The sequence below is a fragment of the Halichoerus grypus genome, chromosome 9 (assembly GCF_964656455.1).
Source record: "Halichoerus grypus chromosome 9, mHalGry1.hap1.1, whole genome shotgun sequence".
Taxonomy (NCBI): domain Eukaryota; kingdom Metazoa; phylum Chordata; class Mammalia; order Carnivora; family Phocidae; genus Halichoerus; species Halichoerus grypus.
The window spans coordinates 132,786,155-132,803,331 of record NC_135720.1 but is presented as its reverse complement, the minus strand read 5'-3'; the positions used below and the strand labels follow the sequence as shown (position 1 = coordinate 132,803,331).

General features: G+C 44.9%; 1 protein-coding gene across 6 annotated transcripts in view; it reads right to left on the bottom strand.

Annotated features, from left to right (window-relative positions):
• Positions 1-17,177, bottom strand: part of JARID2 (jumonji and AT-rich interaction domain containing 2) — a 249,764-nt gene that overhangs the window by 99,737 nt on the left and 132,850 nt on the right. For 2 of the 6 annotated variants that reach the window (XM_078055716.1, XM_036087225.2), the window contains one exon: positions 1,413-1,554. The exons of 1 other annotated variant lie outside the window; for it this stretch is intronic. In XM_078055716.1, the coding sequence (XP_077911842.1) occupies positions 1,413-1,497 (85 nt within the window). In that variant the 5' untranslated portion in view covers positions 1,498-1,554. Of the gene's footprint in view, positions 1-1,412; positions 1,555-10,706; positions 10,821-17,177 lie in introns of those variants that run through there. 3 more of the 6 variants (XM_036087234.2, XM_078055717.1, XM_078055718.1) reach the window with 3 other exon arrangements.

The following is a 17,177-nucleotide window of genomic DNA, read 5'->3' as shown; positions in this document are numbered from 1 at the left end:
ACATGTCCAACCACACTCAGAATTTTGCTCCCCACACGGAGATGAAAGATGATGCTAGATGCATGACCACCCACCATGCTTGGGAGCATGGACAACATCATTAGAGGTTCCAACCTATCTGCTGATGGGATTTCTAACACACATCCTTGACCTCCCTCTCTTGTGAGGACGCATTTCTCAAACTGCGGCCGAGCGAAATGTTTGTGGCGAGTATCTGAAACAGGACAGACTTGTCACTGAGACACTCACCCAAGGGTCTTTAAAAGAGAGGAACCTACAAGGCCCAGGACATTGGCAGAGATTCTTCATCCATATGCTTGCTGACTAACAACAAATCTGAGACCTCTTCTGAGATACAGTGCTGAGAATTAGGAGAAAATTGTATTCTGGGTTTTCTAAACGAAGACACAGCATGATGGAGGAAAATAAACTAAGACTGAACTATTATCTCCAATTTCAGACCGAAATACAGTTCTTTTAAGGATCTTAAAATACCTAACGCATGATTTCCACTATACTCAGGACTTCATTAGATACACGCATCTAGACAATTTCCAAAAGGTAACGAGAATTCTGGAGAAAGAGTACAATTTTTTTTTTTCTTTTCCCCAACCTCTCGAACTACCAGGTTCTAAGAAAAAGTCATCAATCTAGTCATCCAGGAAAACCTCGAGTATGAGAACGGAAGGAAAAAAAAAAAAAAAAACAAACCAAAAACCAGAAATGGAATATAATTTCGGGCGTGGGAGCATAACACATGAGGTATGAAATCAAGCAGATGACCGGCAAGGGGTTTTTTAAACACCCCATTACAAGCAGCATTATATAAGGTCACTGCCACCGTTTGACCGTGAAACCACAAACTTATCAAATTCCCATAGCCAACTTCCCTATCAAACTCTCAAGCTTATTTAGGAAAGTCATTAAAAAAAAAAAAAAAAAAAAAAAACGAACTGGTAAATTAAAAGTTTTATGAACGATTCCTCCACCACAGCCGGGGTTCTGTTTTCCTGAGGAGGAACGTTGTTCAGAAACACTGCATTTAATTCTTCAACATTTTTAGGAACAGCTCTCTTCAGACATGGCAAAATACCATCGAATGGACTCCAGAAATTGAGGAGAGTCCCTTACAATGATCAGAGAAGACAGGAATGACAAGCTGGCAACCCTGTGGCAGATGCTCAGGGGAGGAACGGGCTCTGTTTGGCCCACCGCATTTGCTGGTGTGTTCGTTTCTGATGACAATTAGCGGACAACTTTTAGAAACCAGGACCTGGGATAGAGACCATCCAGAACCCTGGCTCCTCTATGAAAACCAGGAGACTGGGTGGGTGGGCCCGAGTTGGCTCCCCTGTGGGAAACGCTGGTGTCCCTGGTTTAAGGCTCCAGCATTTTCAGCCTTGGGTACTAACCTTTTCCTCGACGGCCCTTCTTCAAAATCTGAAGAACTAACATCGTTGCTAGTAGAGGACACTTGGGATGCATCGTCCTTCTCATTCTCTGACTGTTCTGACGCTGGTCCTAATCCCTTAGACTGGCCATTACCAAGGAGCCCTACAGGTGAGAAAAGGGGACAAAGACTTAAAACACATGACATCAGGAAGTAGCACTTTACCACAGTTACCCCTACACCATGGCTGATGAGGCCAGACCAGAATTTGGAAAGAAGATTAGAAGGTACGTATCTCCCCCTTTTGAGTGGGACACCTCATCCTACATGAGGCCTAGGAAATCATTTCAACAGTAAGAAATGCAGGCAGGATTGTGTAACCATAATAGATTCTGCAGGGTTCTTATTCAAATATATAAGCATCTTTCAGGGCTTGGGCTAGGAAGAAAGGTACCTCGTGTATTACCAATTCGAACTAGTTAACCTTCAAAGGCTAACAGATGTACGCTAGAAATACTGAAATCCGGGGACGCCTGGCTGGCTCAGTCCGTGGGATGTGCGACTCTTGTTCTCGGGGTTGTGGGTTCGAACCCCAAGTGAGGTGGAGAGAGGACTTTAAAATAAATCTTAAAAGAAAAAAAAAAACAATACTGCAATCCTTTTTGGAACTGCCTTCAGGAACCAGACAAGAAAAAGCATCATTATTTTGGAGCCACAGCTTAAGTTATTAACTAGAAATTCTACTACACAACTTCCTCTTCATAGTAATCCATTATATTAGACACTCACGTTTGCCTTTGATGGTCTCAAAGGAGAAGGCCTCTCTAGGACTGCAGGTATGACACCATGCAGAACACGGAATCTTGGGGCCCCGGGGTGTCCTGTTAAGCAAGCGAACTGGAGAAAGGTCTGTGCCAAGGGATACTGGAAGTATTTTAATAAGCACTGAGGCCCCACTAATGGGTGATGGCAGAATAAAAGCCTGGCCGGTCTTCTAGCACTGAGACGTTCTTGCATCTAGGGTTCTGGACATAATTTAAGTCCTACCGATGGGAAGCTCACCCCAACACAAGTGTCCGCAGTGACTGGCCCCCAATTTCAGTCCCATCAGCAGCCTCATGGGCATCAGAAGCTGGGAATCCGTAGGAATGCCTACACAGGATCTACGTTTTCACAGCCATGGCACTCGGCTTTTAAGCAGAGCCAAAAGTATAGTGTGGACCCTTGATTTCTATCCTTCCAACATTTCCCCCAACTTTGTAAGCACTTAATTCCCTGTATTAAATCCCTTTTTGCGGCACCTGGGTGGCTCAGACTTTAAGCGTCTGCCTTCGGCTCGGGTCATGACCCCGGGGTCCTGGGATCAAGCCCCACATCGGGCTCCCTGCTCCGCGGGAAGCCTGCTTCTCCCTCTCCCACTCCCCCTGCTTGTGTTCCCTCTCTCGCTGTGTCTCTCTCTGTCAAATAAATAAATAAAATCTTAAAATAAATAAATAAATAAATCCCTTTTTGGTTCAAACACTTAAGAGTGGTTCCAACTATTGCACTAAACACTATAGAGGAAAGAGGATTCTATATATTTGGTAAAGTCATCTGTAAGAATGTGGTATAAGGAAACCAAACCCTGGGACTCGACCTGTTTGTGCACGCGCTTCCCTGCTTGTGTGTTTGCACATCCTTTCCAAGGATGAGTAATACCAGAACACTGGAAATCTATTAGAATGAAATAAATAAAGCCCATGGCTATCACTTAGACATGTAGCTTTTGGGAGCCAGGACTGCAAAACAGAAGTGAAATCATACACAACTTCCCCAAGAAAGAGAAAACATGGGCAATTTACACCGTGAGGTCAAAAGGAGACATGAATTGTATGGAAGTCACAGTTTAAGGGTAGAGGTATGGTCTACGCTACCCACTACTGTGGTCAGTAGTCACATGCAGCTCTTTTTTTTAATGTGTTTCCTTTTTTTGACGTGGGGGGATGGGCCAGAGGGAGAGAGAGGATCTTAAGCAAGCTCCACACCCAGAGCAGAGTCCAATGCAGTGCTCGATCTCGATCCCAAGATCATGACCTGACCCCAAACCAAGAGTCGGAAGATTAAGCGCCTGAGCCACCCAGATGCCCCAATCACATCCGAGCATCTGAAATACAGCTAGTGCAGAGAAGGAAATGAATTATTTTTATTTTTAATCAACTGAAAACTGAACATTTGATAATTTTATATTAATTTTTGAAACATTTTGGATATAAGTTTGAGGTTGAGTCAATTATATGAAAATTAATCTTCCCTGCCTTGAGATTTTTTAATGAAGCTCTAGACAACTAAACCTACATAATTCATAGGTATTAACTACATAAAATGACATACAGCGCTTTAAGTAAGGTCACAGGGTGAGGAGAAAGCCTACGGAAAATAGTAGGATGGATACAGGGATACTCAAGAGACGAAGAAACTGGGCCAGGAGAGAAGTCATACATGTAAAGAGGAGATGAGTGAATGGCCACACTTGAAAAGGATGGGCAGTTCAAATAAAAACTGATTACAGAACCACATGTAAAATTAATGAGCGAGAGAAAGAGAGGCATCTTAAGTATAAGCTTACTCTTGGTTGAGTTCATTTTCTAATAGTCCATAAGTACAAAAAGGAGAATAAAGCAAGACAGGAGGGAAAGAATGGGAGTTCATCCATGCTTGCTTGCTTGCTTTCTTTAAGTTTTTATCATCTGCTCATTTTCTTAACACCTACCATATGCCAGGGCCCTGGGGATACAGGCATAATCAAACAAAACCTAAATTCCAGTGAGGAGGTAGATCGACAAGCACACATGAGTGGATCAGTTAGTATGTGCAAAGAAGAAACCTTGCACTTGGAGGGCAAGGAAAAAGTGATGGGGGGGGGGGAGGAGACGGGACGACGGGACACAGTGAATGTGAATCAGTGAAGCCAGAACACTTAATCGCAAAGTTGGAATTTGCAATAAACCTAAAAAACCAAAACCAAAAACGGGGATGGTGGTAGTGAAGGAGGAGAGGGTTGTTTTGAAGCTGTGTTTGGATCAAGGAGGAAACAAGCAAGGACCATGTGCTGTTAGGTGAAGCCGGGGCAGAAGAAACACTGCTGTGCCCTTCAGTACATAACAAGATCTTCCGTATTTGCTGCATGAGTAAGCAGCTAGTGAGCGAGCGAGCGAGTGAGCGAGCAGAAAAGAGTGAAACCATTCAGTGACAAGCTACACTCCTGCCCTTCTGACAAGAATAATCTCCGCAGATTATAGAGCGGGGATTCTCAAACTTGAGCATGAATCAGAATCACCTGTCCAAACACAGTCCCCCAGACCTCATCACCCCATCTGTCCTATTCTAACAAGCTCGCACGTGATGCTGATGTGGCCTTGGCTACTGGGGAACCACATTTTGAGTACCACGACTGTAGGGCAAAACCAGGTTCAAGCCGGTAGGAGACCCAGGGCTCTAAGACACCAGGATGCGTGGGGCAAGTGTGAATCAGGTAAGGAAACCAGTTCTGATTGTGCAATCTATGACGACCCAAATGAAAGTAAGGCAGCCAACCCCAGAGTTCTGTTGGGGCATTCTTCTACCTTTTATCGGGGATTTTGTGAAGGCAAAGATTACTTACACAACTTAGTCACCAAGCTCTAAGGAGTCAGCTAATGACAAATTCAGAGGAAACAAAGTAACACACTGGGGGGAGGGTGCCCGGGAAGCATTCCTATCTATGTACAATACGAATAAGCATTCATATCTATGCATCAATGTAAAAAAGCATAGGAGGTAGGAGGTATCTCCCCTCCAGAAGTCGACTGTCCAAAGTGCAAATTCAGGGAAACTGGATTGTGAAATTTTACAAGGAAACAGGGAACCTGAATTGACTGTGCGTGAGCTCTTTGAAGCTCGCTGGTGAGACAGAAGTGAGCAGGATGCTCTATTAAGCCACAGTAAGGCGTGGCTGAGCTACATGAAAATGACTGAAAGTAGCAGTCATTGTCCCAAGCCCTCACCAGACTAATATCTTCCGAGAACTCCAAAGTTTCCTCCATTCCGAGGATTAGCAAGGACGGTTACCTGAACTCGAAGAGGTAAGTCTGATTCGCTTTCCAGATTAGGAAAATTGGGGCCCATACAGAGGGAACTGATTGCCTGTCAATGCAAACTGAAGGGGCTGAGCTTTTCACTGCCTTTATAAGGGGCAAGACCCATTGGTTCTGCATGCAATCTGCTTTTTCACTTGGGGTACCCCCATCCTGTACAGAGAACATTTACATTCATTTTTAGTGAGGCAGTCTACAAGGTTGGGCAGAGACGTGCCCACTCCACCCGGCTCCCCCCCAGCCCACTCTCACACCTCCCATGTACGAGCTACCCCGTTTCATTTTGAAGATTTTAATCCAAATCATACTGCCTGCCTGATCCAGAAGAGCCAGGTCAGCAAGATGGAGTAGGATGCCACAGGGCAGAACAGCCATTATCAGAACATTAGAAAAGCTACTGTGTGTTGCCTTTTCTTCTCCCTAACAAAGCCCTGCCATCAATTTTTTGAATTATTATTTTTAGTAGATGAGGAGTAACAGTACAGCGTCCCCTCCTTCTAACACACGAGCTCATTTTATTTTCCCAAAACCCTCCCCCGATCACCACAACCCTTCGTTGGGAGAGGAGGTTAAACGGAGAAAATTGAATGGCCCAAAGATCCTGTTCTCCCCACATGAGCATTTGTTCCCCTCTATTAATATTCAGGAGGTTGAACTTAAATTAAACCACGTCTATTGTCTTCCACAAAAGCAATAAATATGAGCTGAAAATTCCAAACCGCTGCGGGGGAAGGCAGCTTGGGGACCCCCTGCAACCGTGGCTGGCCACCGGCGGCCCACAGGGGCGGCGTGGCCCGGGCCCGAGACCGCTCGGCCACCGTGCGTGGCGGGGCCCGTCCTCACAGGCTGAGAGCCCCCAAAGAACCCAGTCAGTACAACAGAACTGGGCCATCACGTTCCGGGGCCTTTCAGCCCATCTCCCAAAACTGAGCAAGAAATGAAAAGGCTTTCCATTCAAGGCAACACACCAAAACTGGCTTCCTGGCTAAGCAGCAGCAGTAGCTGTGGGTAAAAAGAATTCCTGTCCTTGGACGACTGGAGATGGAGGAGCATGATCTCCCTCTTGCCTTCACATGGGGGGGGGTGGGGGGGGGGGGTGGATACAAACGAGGCCAAGGATCCCATTCACTCCAGAAGTCCAGCTTAAGCACCTGATGAGAGCTACAGATTTAACACCGAGGTAGAGAGATTGAAGGGAATCCTTATCTAACCCTGGGACGGATGGACGCACGCACGCACGGGGACACACACACACACACACACACACACAGAATGTGCAGCCCTTATAATTCCATGTTTTAGACACAAAGAAGTTTCACCAGCCCTCCCATTGGCTACACGTACATGACAGAATACAAAACCAAAGGAAAAAAAAAAAATCGAACCCCTCTGCTTCACTAAAAGCAGAGCCTAAAGAAGGGTTAAAGAGAAGGGGAAAAAATGAGGAGACCTTTGAAGCTTCCAAAACATTTGGAGCACACCAAACATATTAGCATATTAGGGAGAGTCCATGTATTTGGCTTTGTTGTAGAAGAAATGCACAAAAGGTAATTCTGTATTACACAGCCAGTGCCCGTCTGTCACCCCATCACTGTGAAACAAGGTATCACATTACATATTAAACAGTCAAGCATCCAAAGAGAGCTTTCATTTTCAGCTGCAGTGTGTGTGTGTGTGTGCGCGCGCGCGCGTGTTGGGGGATGGGGACGGCTGCCGCACTTTGGAGTTGAGAGAAAAATTACCACAACAGCCCCTTGGGTTGAGGTAGGACCCTCTCTCGTATTCAGAATGCATAGTCTGCTGCCATTGCTTGTGAAAAATAAAGTCTATTTTTCACTCAAATTTTTAAAGAAAAATCTGTGGATTGTTTTCTGGGGTTTTTTGTTTTGTTTTGTTTTGCTTTGGGATACCAGGGAGAAATGGGGCTCCGGCCAGCCTCGCAGGTTCAACACGAATACACGAATACAGAGTCCGAATCCAACTGTACACACTTGGGTCAGCAGCCAAGCTTTTGGATGGATCCCCAGGTTCCAGGGAAGGGGATGAGCATGGCAGAGAGGTCTGCGAAGCTAAGCCCAGGCTCCCCACATCAAAATGCTGAGGTGGACGAGAACAAATGACAGTCTCGAGGCATGATGTCACAGCCACACTCATGGTCAACAGAGCACAAATGAAAGTGGGTTGAATACCTCAGCTGACGGAAAATAATGATCCCTTCCCTTAGGAGAAGGGCCCCTGAGCAGATAGGGCTCCCCTTTGTCTACTCTCAATCAGCTATGGAGATTTTCCATTCCAACCAAGAATATGGACCAAAACTACCCCAATGACCCCTGAGAAGAGCCCCCAAGATAAAGAGACGACAGGGGCTTTTGTTAGTTTAACACCCAAAAAGTAAACAGATAATGCCCCAGGAACCCTTTCCCACCACCATTCTTTCCCCATGAAACCTTCTTGGGCAATCTGAAGCTCAAGTTTTTGATAAAAAAGGTGTTCCCTAAAAAAACTGACAGAGAACTAATTAATTAACATGGAAAAGTTGGGCCACTGGGTAAGCAAAGCCAGTGTCGGATTCTATCTTTTTTTTTCTTGTTTCAAAATCAAGCACATGGCTACCTTTGAGACAGATGAGCGGGAAGAGAGACAGGACCCTTGAGCCCAGAAGGGATTTCCTCACCTTGAGGCACAAAGAAGCGAGCCAGCAGACATTTACACACAGGAAGGACGACCACATTGCTGCGAACACTAAAATGGGCCCTATTCTAGCGGTCTAAACCCCAAATGAGTGAGCACCACCCAAAGACAAAAGACCTCTCCTTCCCACATCCTGACCAGTAGTCACAAGAAGAAAGAAAACACTCCTCATGGAGAGGCTCCAACAACCACCACCGAAGAGCCACAGTTGGACTTCATTTGGTACCCAAAAAAAAAAAAAAAAAAAAAAAAATCACTCAGTGGGAAAGATCCAGGATCTCTAGTTTCTGGACCAGCCATGGCAGCTACTGGGAACTGTGATGATCACAATGGCAAGCAAATTGTACTGTGCATTTTGCAACAACTCCTTTACTTCTTTAGGGTAAAGGGCTCTTCCTCCTTACATTCTCCGTCTTTTCCCTTGTTCTTCCTCCTTACCATGAATTTTACAACATCACAACAGGTAGAATAGCTTGAATAATAAATAATAATAATAATCACTGAAACAGAAACATCCACTGTTCCACAAGGAGAAGCTCTCTCTACTTTTGCATGCAAGCAACAATTACTCCTCCATCCCAGGCCTGAATTCCTCCGGGTCCAAACCCCATCCCAATACCTTATTGATTTTACGCTGGCAAACCAGTCAAAAGCATGCCCACCAGGCCATCTAGTTATAACCATCCATCCAAAGCATGAATCCCTGGACTCCCCCAGAACATGCAACTCAAACTTCTATCAGCTAAGGGAAAAGGTTCCACTGTGCAAACGGCCCAGTCCCAAACACCCCAGAGGTCAAAAACCGCCTTCCACATTCAGAAGAAAAGGGATTAAAGACAGATGCCGGATTTAGGCCGGTGTAGAGACCGAGCTGCAGAACAATGGTATCACTGCAAAGCGTGAACTTGGAGTCACACACAGTAGAGGTAAACACAGGTCATTTCTAGAGAAATTCTTTTAGATAGATCAAGGAGACCAACACATCCAAAGTTTTACGTTCAGATAATCGGACGTGCCAAAATCAGATTCTTTTTTCCAAATCACGCAATCTGCACTTCTCAAAGGGAGATTTCCATATACCTATGCAGCATATTCTCAGAAAGCTAGGGACAGTCAACCTTCAAGTAATTGCCATATGCATGTGTATTTATCTTCAAAGCTTAATATCATCACTACATTTACCCCACAGGTGAGTTACCAAAAGACACAGGCTCTCAAATATTAGCAAGTCTCTACAAAGTTAGGTAAACCTGGCTTCAACTCAGATCAACAAACCCCATCAAGTTACTAGTCTGTGTACTAGTCTGTGCTGATAAACAGGCACCACTCCAAATACTGTGTTCTGACTAACATCACAATTTGCGGAGAAGAGCCACACCCTTAACCCTAAAACCTCTCTAGCTGCTTTTACCCCCTAATACAAATGGACCCCATCGAAGTTCTCAATTCCCTTGTGCTTGTAGCATTGACTGGGAGGGATGGAAGTTTCTGAGGGCCCTCATTACCTCACTCACAAATCAGACTGCACACCCGCTTTTCAGATGAACAGATTAAGGAAGGATTAAGTGGGCTATCTGAAGCAAAAATAATAATAATAATAATAATAATAATAGGGAAATTTTTAAAGCTGCTGACAGCAAGCAAGTTTAGAGAGGCCTACTACCTCCCAGAGCAACATTCTTTCTCATACCGAAATCTAAGGTAAGCAACACAAAAAGCAGAACTCCAGGAACATGGCCACAGAATCTGCAATAATCAGAGGCACCTAAAACTGATGGCTCCTAAAATTCATTTGTGTTTACATCTAGTAACGCAAACCCAGATTCATGCAAGAGAGGTGGGAGGGAAAAAAAAAAATCGAGAGCACTCGGAGTTTCAAGCTTTAGGGCTGACCTAGAATCACCCAGTATCCACGTCCGTGCCTCAGTTTCCTCCATCTATCGAGGAAGGAAGACAAGAGATACAAAGTATTAAGGGAAAGGAAACCATGCATGCTGCTGATAAAGGAAACCAAAGCCGTGGTGAGGACGAACTAATTAACTTTAATCAAACATCTATTTTTAAATGCTGGGAAATGATCACATAAACTGGCAATAAAATAAAGGGACCAGCCATAGCTGGATGGCGTTCGGTCCCCAGAGAAACGTCTAAATTCATACAAGCCTGGCTAAAACTGCAGATTTGGCCAAAATGGTCAACAGAGCTGAATGCTTTAAGAACGACATTAATTCTCTCTTGTAAATTTCCACAGTGCCTTTGCAGGAGCCACCACTACCCCCAGGGAGGATATCAAAGCTAAAAGAATATTAATATTAAGCAATCGCAACACTTTTCACATACTCATATATACACACAGACAGACAGATCTATCTAGCACCTTGCCATCCATAATGGATTTAATCAGGACCCCAGCAGGGGAAAAACCACAAAAGGCCTATTTCTCCAACAAAAGCCGTAGCAGCCTGAAACAAACCTAGAGCTATTTGGTTTTTATTTTATTTATAGGAACAGACCTTCTATCCCAGGTTCCTCAAGATAAGCCACCAAAAACTGCACCTGACAGACCCGTGGAGCAGCCATCCTCAGAGCCGGATCATTGCAGAGAGACAGAGAGGAAGGAGGACAGAGAGAGGGAGGGAGGAGGGAGGGAGGAGGGAGGGCGAGCGCGGCGAGGCAGGCTCCAGAGCACTTGTCAACAATCCTCCCCTGTACGTAATAAGCAGGCGGCGGTGCACATTCCGCGCGGCAATAGGACGGCCGCGAGCCCTGGGCCCGGGAGGGGGAGGGGAGGCGCCCGGGAGGGAAGGTTATTTATGTGCAGGGGAGGGAACCCAACCCCGAAGAGGAGGGGTCTGCGGTGCTTTTTCCCCCCTCCTGATAAATTGAGGGGAGGGGAAAAAAAGGGGGGAACGAAAAGAGCGACTAGCTTTTCTCTCTCCAGGCAAAGCAATTCCCCCAATCTGCAATGCAGACAAATCCTTATTGGAGAATTTCTGGCATGGGGGGGGGGGGGTGAGGAGGGGAGAGACAGGACACCTCTGACGGGGGCGGTCAGTTTAATGGTGCACACGTCTGCGCCCAGTCTGCCGGCCCACCCCCCCCATGCACACATTCCACCCCCACGCGCAGCAGTGGGGTGGGGGTGGGGGGTCCGTGGCACATTTTCAATGGCATCCCTTTTTAATATCATAATCTGTGTCATTCAGCACTTGCCTTTTATTTATTTTTATTTGTTTTTTTGGCTGGGAGACCTGGGCAGCGATCCAGACAGACTGCAGAAATCTCGCTCCACAGGCTCCTCCTCCTCAAGCCCTCCCCTCCCCTCCCTCCAATCCTGGCTACCAGGGCGCTTTTATTACTTCTGTGGTGACCGCTGGGGCCACTGCCGCCCTCCCCGCCCCCAGCACACTGACGGCCTTCCCCCACGCACGTAAATTCATCTCATCTAATAACACAGCCGCTGCTTCTCCTCATTGTTTCCGGAGGGTCTGTCACAGAACAGGCTCTGTGGCCCGGCAGCTGCTGGGGGGGAGGGGGGGGCAAGACTCCAACAAGGCTGGCCAGCTCCCTGGCCCTGATGACTGGAGCATGCATCTCCCCCTCATTTGTCATAAAGCTATTTGATTTTAAAAGTCAATTCTTTCAAGGCTTTTGAACTTCAGCTGGCAATCATGATGTCGAAAACACATGCTCTGAACACCATCCCACACTGTACTCTTTTTGCCTTTCCAATGGGGGGGCGGGGGGGAGAGGGAAGATGGCGGCATGCCATCAAAAGATTCCATATGCTAAATTTAAAGTTTACCTCAGATTCATCCAAGGAAACTGGGAAAAGAATGCCCCTTACTATTACTTTTAGTTAGTTGTTGTTTAACCACTGAATGAGCCCCTTCTTGGCTTTACACAGGTTGTTACTGAGACCTCACCAAACCCCTCAAAGCTGATGCTACTTTTGCTTATGGCATCTAGCTGACAGTCACCCAGGGCTGGTGATTATTCTTTTCACGAGGGCAGTCTCCTGTTGCCTAAATCACCAGGTCCTATCTACCTGCCTCGCTTCTAAACAAACAATCAGGAGGTTGGTGTTGGTCCTTCCTGATTTCTACTTGCTCTCCACCCGCTTTAAAATCAGAATTACAGGCGGGGCCTTAGAGACCATCTAGCATAATCCCCCACTTTACAGATGTGTACACTGAGGCTTATGCAGGTATGGTTCTTAACCAAGATCAGAGCTAGCTCCTCATAAGGTTCTCAACCAAAGGTCATCCAAGAATGCCAGGGTATCCGGGAACCGGAACAACCTGATGATACAATTCCTCGTAGAAATCACTGGGATGAAAAATCCCTCTCGGATCCTATCCTGCCCCATATGTGAGCCCGCAGAGCAGACCCTCATTCGGTTCTCTCCAGTGCAGTATATTCCTGTAATGTCGAACAACTGTTTGGCACGCATCCCACTGCAGCATAAGTCATACACAGTCAATTAAAGGACATTTAAGGGATGACTATTTGGCTTTTCTCCTCTTCTTTCTACTGGGACTAGTCTTTTGGCGCCCTCAGTAATCAAAAGCACCCAACAAAGAACTGGAAATATGGGATGGTGATTCTGAGAAAAGGAAGACAGCAAGAACCACAAGACCTGAAATGACTGGCCAGAAACCCAGTCTGACGGTGACGTATGGCTACTGGTCATCCTCAACGTCCCCAGCTCTGCCGCCTCCAGAGAGTGTACAGAGAGCCCTCAGCCCACCCAAGGGAAGCAGCGTCTGCTTTATTTTTTATCTACTACTCTCTCTGACTTCACTTCCCATTGCCTGGAAAGTAACTGGGTATTTAAATTTAGAAAGATAAGCCCTAGCAAAGTGTTGGCCCTGACTGCTTTTACTTCCAAGACCATCATCAGGATCTGATCGTGCACTGCACATTCCCTAAAATATATGCTTAGTCAGGCCCGTGTGTCCACTCTGCCCCGGCTCTACCGCTGAAAACCTCTGGGCCGTAAACTTCATCAGGTTTTGGACTGTTCGGATAAAACACGGGTGCATTTCCCAAAGTACCAGATAGATGGACTAACAGCAGCTCCTGGGGCACACGCGACAGAACCGAAAACTGCGTCCTGTTTCTGAATAAAAATACAACTTTAAATACTGAAATCCTGAGCCAGAGAGGGTAGAGAGGCAGGGTGAGGCTCGTGAGGCCTGCAGCTTTGTTCCACAGTGGTGTGACTGACAGCACCACTAGCCACGTTTCAATATTCAAAGATCAGAGCAAGTTCCAAGTTTTGAGTGAGGACTCCCAAATGTCACCCACTTCAGTCTTCCTGTTTTAGTTTAGCGTAAAGAATACCTATAAACCCACAGCCAAACCCAGTTACTAAAGCATTATCTATATGCTTCCGCCTACCCCCCTTCATTATTTTATAAGTTAAGCGTATGTATTTGTGCTATGTTATTTCACTGGGCTTGATTATGAACTTCACAAAAAGGTACTGCTCTGGGGGAGCACCTGGGTGGCTCAGTGGGTTAAGCATGCAACTCTTGGTATTGGCTCAGGTCATGATCTCAGGGTCGTGGGATCTAGCCCTGCGTTGGGCTCAGTGCTCAAGGCGGAGCCATCTTCAGATTCTCGGCCTCTCCCTCTCCCGGCTCATGTGGGCACATGCTCATGTGCGGTGCTCTCTCTCTCAAATAAATAAATTAAAAAAAAAAAAAAATTTTTTTTTTTTAAAGGTTATTGCTCTGTGTTAAGGCTCAGGGGATTTGTTTTTCCCCCAACTCAACATGAGGTTACTAAGATCATCTATCCATGATTTTGCTTATTCTTTGCTCATTTTCACTGTTGTTCATCACACTCCATCACACTCCACTGTATGAATATTCCACACTTTATCTCGTCCAAGGGCACCTAAGTATTGCCAGTTTGTCGCTATCACGAACCACACTGCAAACTTCCTTCTGCTTGTCCCCTGGAAAGCATGCGCTGGAGCTTCTCTGGGATACACACCTAGAAGTGGAACTGTTGGAAATTCTTGAATATGCAAAAACAAATTTACAAGTTAATGGCAAAATGGTTTCCAAAGCAGCATCAATGTTTGCATGCGCACCACCAGCAAGGCATCATCGTAATCTCTAAATGCTTAAATATAAAGACCTATTTACCTAGGACTCTAGAGAACAAAGGTACTCCAAACTGCTACTTGCGAAGAGATCAGCATTTCAGGAAGGATCTCCCATCCTAAGAAATGCTAGGCAGCCAGCCGGCTACATGGCCACCCTCCACCACCTGACGATCACCCAAACACCAGGACACCCAAGGACATATTTTGCTGCCGAGAGCTTCAGAACGGAGGACTCTACCTGCATGTACAACCACTTCATTACCTCCGAGTTGGGCCAACTCCAGCAGCCCACCAGCTGCACTTTGCATTTTAAAAATATATGACTGGGGTAAACCCCAATCTAGGCTGTGGATAAAATGTGAGAGAGCAATTCACTCGCACATCCTCACCAAATTTGGATATCTAATAGTGCTGTGCTGATTAATTAAAGAAGCTGCTTCATAAGTATTAAGACTTGTTTTATTCATGTATCCAATCAAGGAAGTCAGCTCATCTTGAGAGCTGGGACCTAACTCATAAAAGGAAAGACAAGCCTTACAAAGTAAGAGCAAGTCACTGAATACTCATCATCCATGATCTGCTTCCAAAAGCTCTTCAATTTCCTGCCACCTATATAAGTTACTGCATACAAAAGGTGGCACCTTACCAATCCAACATCCCCCAACAAAAAACTCATTACAAAGGAGGAATAGGGTGGAGTAGGTTACCACGTGTGAGAGGAGGGTGTAGAAAGCTGCAGAGTCTGAGAATTTCATATAGGAAATACCGGGTTTTGAGGATCACACTGCATTAGCCGTGTCCTCATAAAGACAGATGTGATTTGGGCTGAATTACACAATATTGACCAGATCACCTAAGTTACGATAAAAAGCCAATGCAGGAAACGTGATCCACAGGGCTAATATTTGACTTTCAAAAATATTAAGCATGGGCCCTTTACAACAGCCAACATAATAATAAACATTACTTGTTAGCCTTCTATTTAAATAAAAGTTAATATACTGGCAATATACCAAGCAGAATTAGGTACACACAGAGCCTGGCTTGGACTCTTTCCAAGAGGGCTTGGTAATTCCTGAAGCAACAACAGTGTTCAACTCTATAATGCGTGTGGCTGGCCCTACAGCCAACATGACTTCAAGGCCACGCTGTACAATTATAAAATAATACCAATAATTACAAGAACACAGTAGGAAGATCGAGGCTGGGGGATTGTATATTAACTAGTGAAACTTGGTTGCTATGGATTTAATCACTAATACCAATGAATGAAATTGCACTACAATTAAACGAGGAAGTTCAAGAAGCTACTAGAAAGGACAATGTTCCATCAGTTTGTTTGTTTTTTTTATTCATTAAAAAAATGAATTGGTAAACATCTAGCACTAAGAACCTTGATGGTTCACAGTACACAGCACCATTTGGGCAAGGCTGCTGCCTGGTTCTAATTCTAACTTCATCAAGTGTGTGAACCTCAGGGGAGAATCAGGGAAAGCCCTGTTCCTCTGTTAAATACACATAAGGACCAACAATTGGTTAAATTAAGACATTAAATTAATTATATACGTAAAAGGGTTAGTGGTACATAGTAAGCACTTTATAAGGGCTACCTCGAAGCCTTAATAAACTTTGGTGCTAATGAATTACAGAAATTTTTTGTCGAATATATACTTTTAATTATTTGGTTGTAAAAAGACACAAGATAAAATATGCTTTGGCTTTCAATATATTTTTTAAATGATTTGGGTAATGGATTTATAAAAAGGTAAACACAGAAATGATGCCAAGTAAGAGAAGATTAGCAGCGTTGAGATTATTTTGAAAACATGACCCGCAGAAGTATCCAGTAAAATTCAACCAGAATTACAACATGGCCATTTGACCTACTTAATACTGAATAATGGAAAACTAGATTTGAGAAGAACTAAAATAGCTGACTCAGATCACAACTGAAGAATCGTCAATCTCCTTCTCAAATCTGATTCTGACAAAACCCATACTCCCTTCTGCTACTAGGTTGGGAACAAACTGAAAAAAATATTTCTAGAGAGCAAGTCGGTGATAGATGCCAATTTTTAAAAGTCTGTAATTCAGCAAATTTGCTTCTAGAAAGTAATACTAGGATACAAATCAGAGAAACAAAGACGTACGTGCACAGATTTCAACACACTAACAATTCTGTTGCTCCTTTTACTGGTTCAAATTCTATCTGCACCCAGTTTAAAAAACGGGGCGCCTGGGTGGCTCAGTCAATGGAGCGTAGGACTTTTGATCTCAGGGTTATGAGTTCAAGCCCCATGTTAGGTGTAGAGACTACTTAAAATCTTTTTTAAAAAATAAGAGAATTTTTTACATCAGCTTCCTAAGCCATGCAATAGACCAACAAGCGCTTTGGTTTTCCAACCTGATCTCCCCCCCATGATGGTGCATAACATAAAAGCACAGAGGCAGCTGGATCGGTGTATGGCAACTGACACGTTCTCTTAACTTGATCCCTCAAGCCTCTCTGACTTTGCACATGTTGTTCCCACTTTTGGAATATTCTCTCTTCTCTGTCTAGATAGAGGTCAGCCATCAGGGATACCCACCACTTGCTCTGCAGGTGATAACTTTCAAGGTAATACCCATAGTGACAAGCAACCACCTACCCAACTGCCAGGTTCTCTGAACAAGAGGATTTAGTCTTGGGTAGCTGGCTCAAGTTCGGGGAGCATGTGACTCTCAATCTCAGGGCCATGAGTTTGAACCCCATGTTGGATGTGAAGATCACATCATTTTAAAAAAAGGGAAGAAGATGATTTTAGTCTTGCTCATCTTAACCCTCAAAACCTAGCAAGCGCCTAGAGAAAATAGTTGAGACCCAATA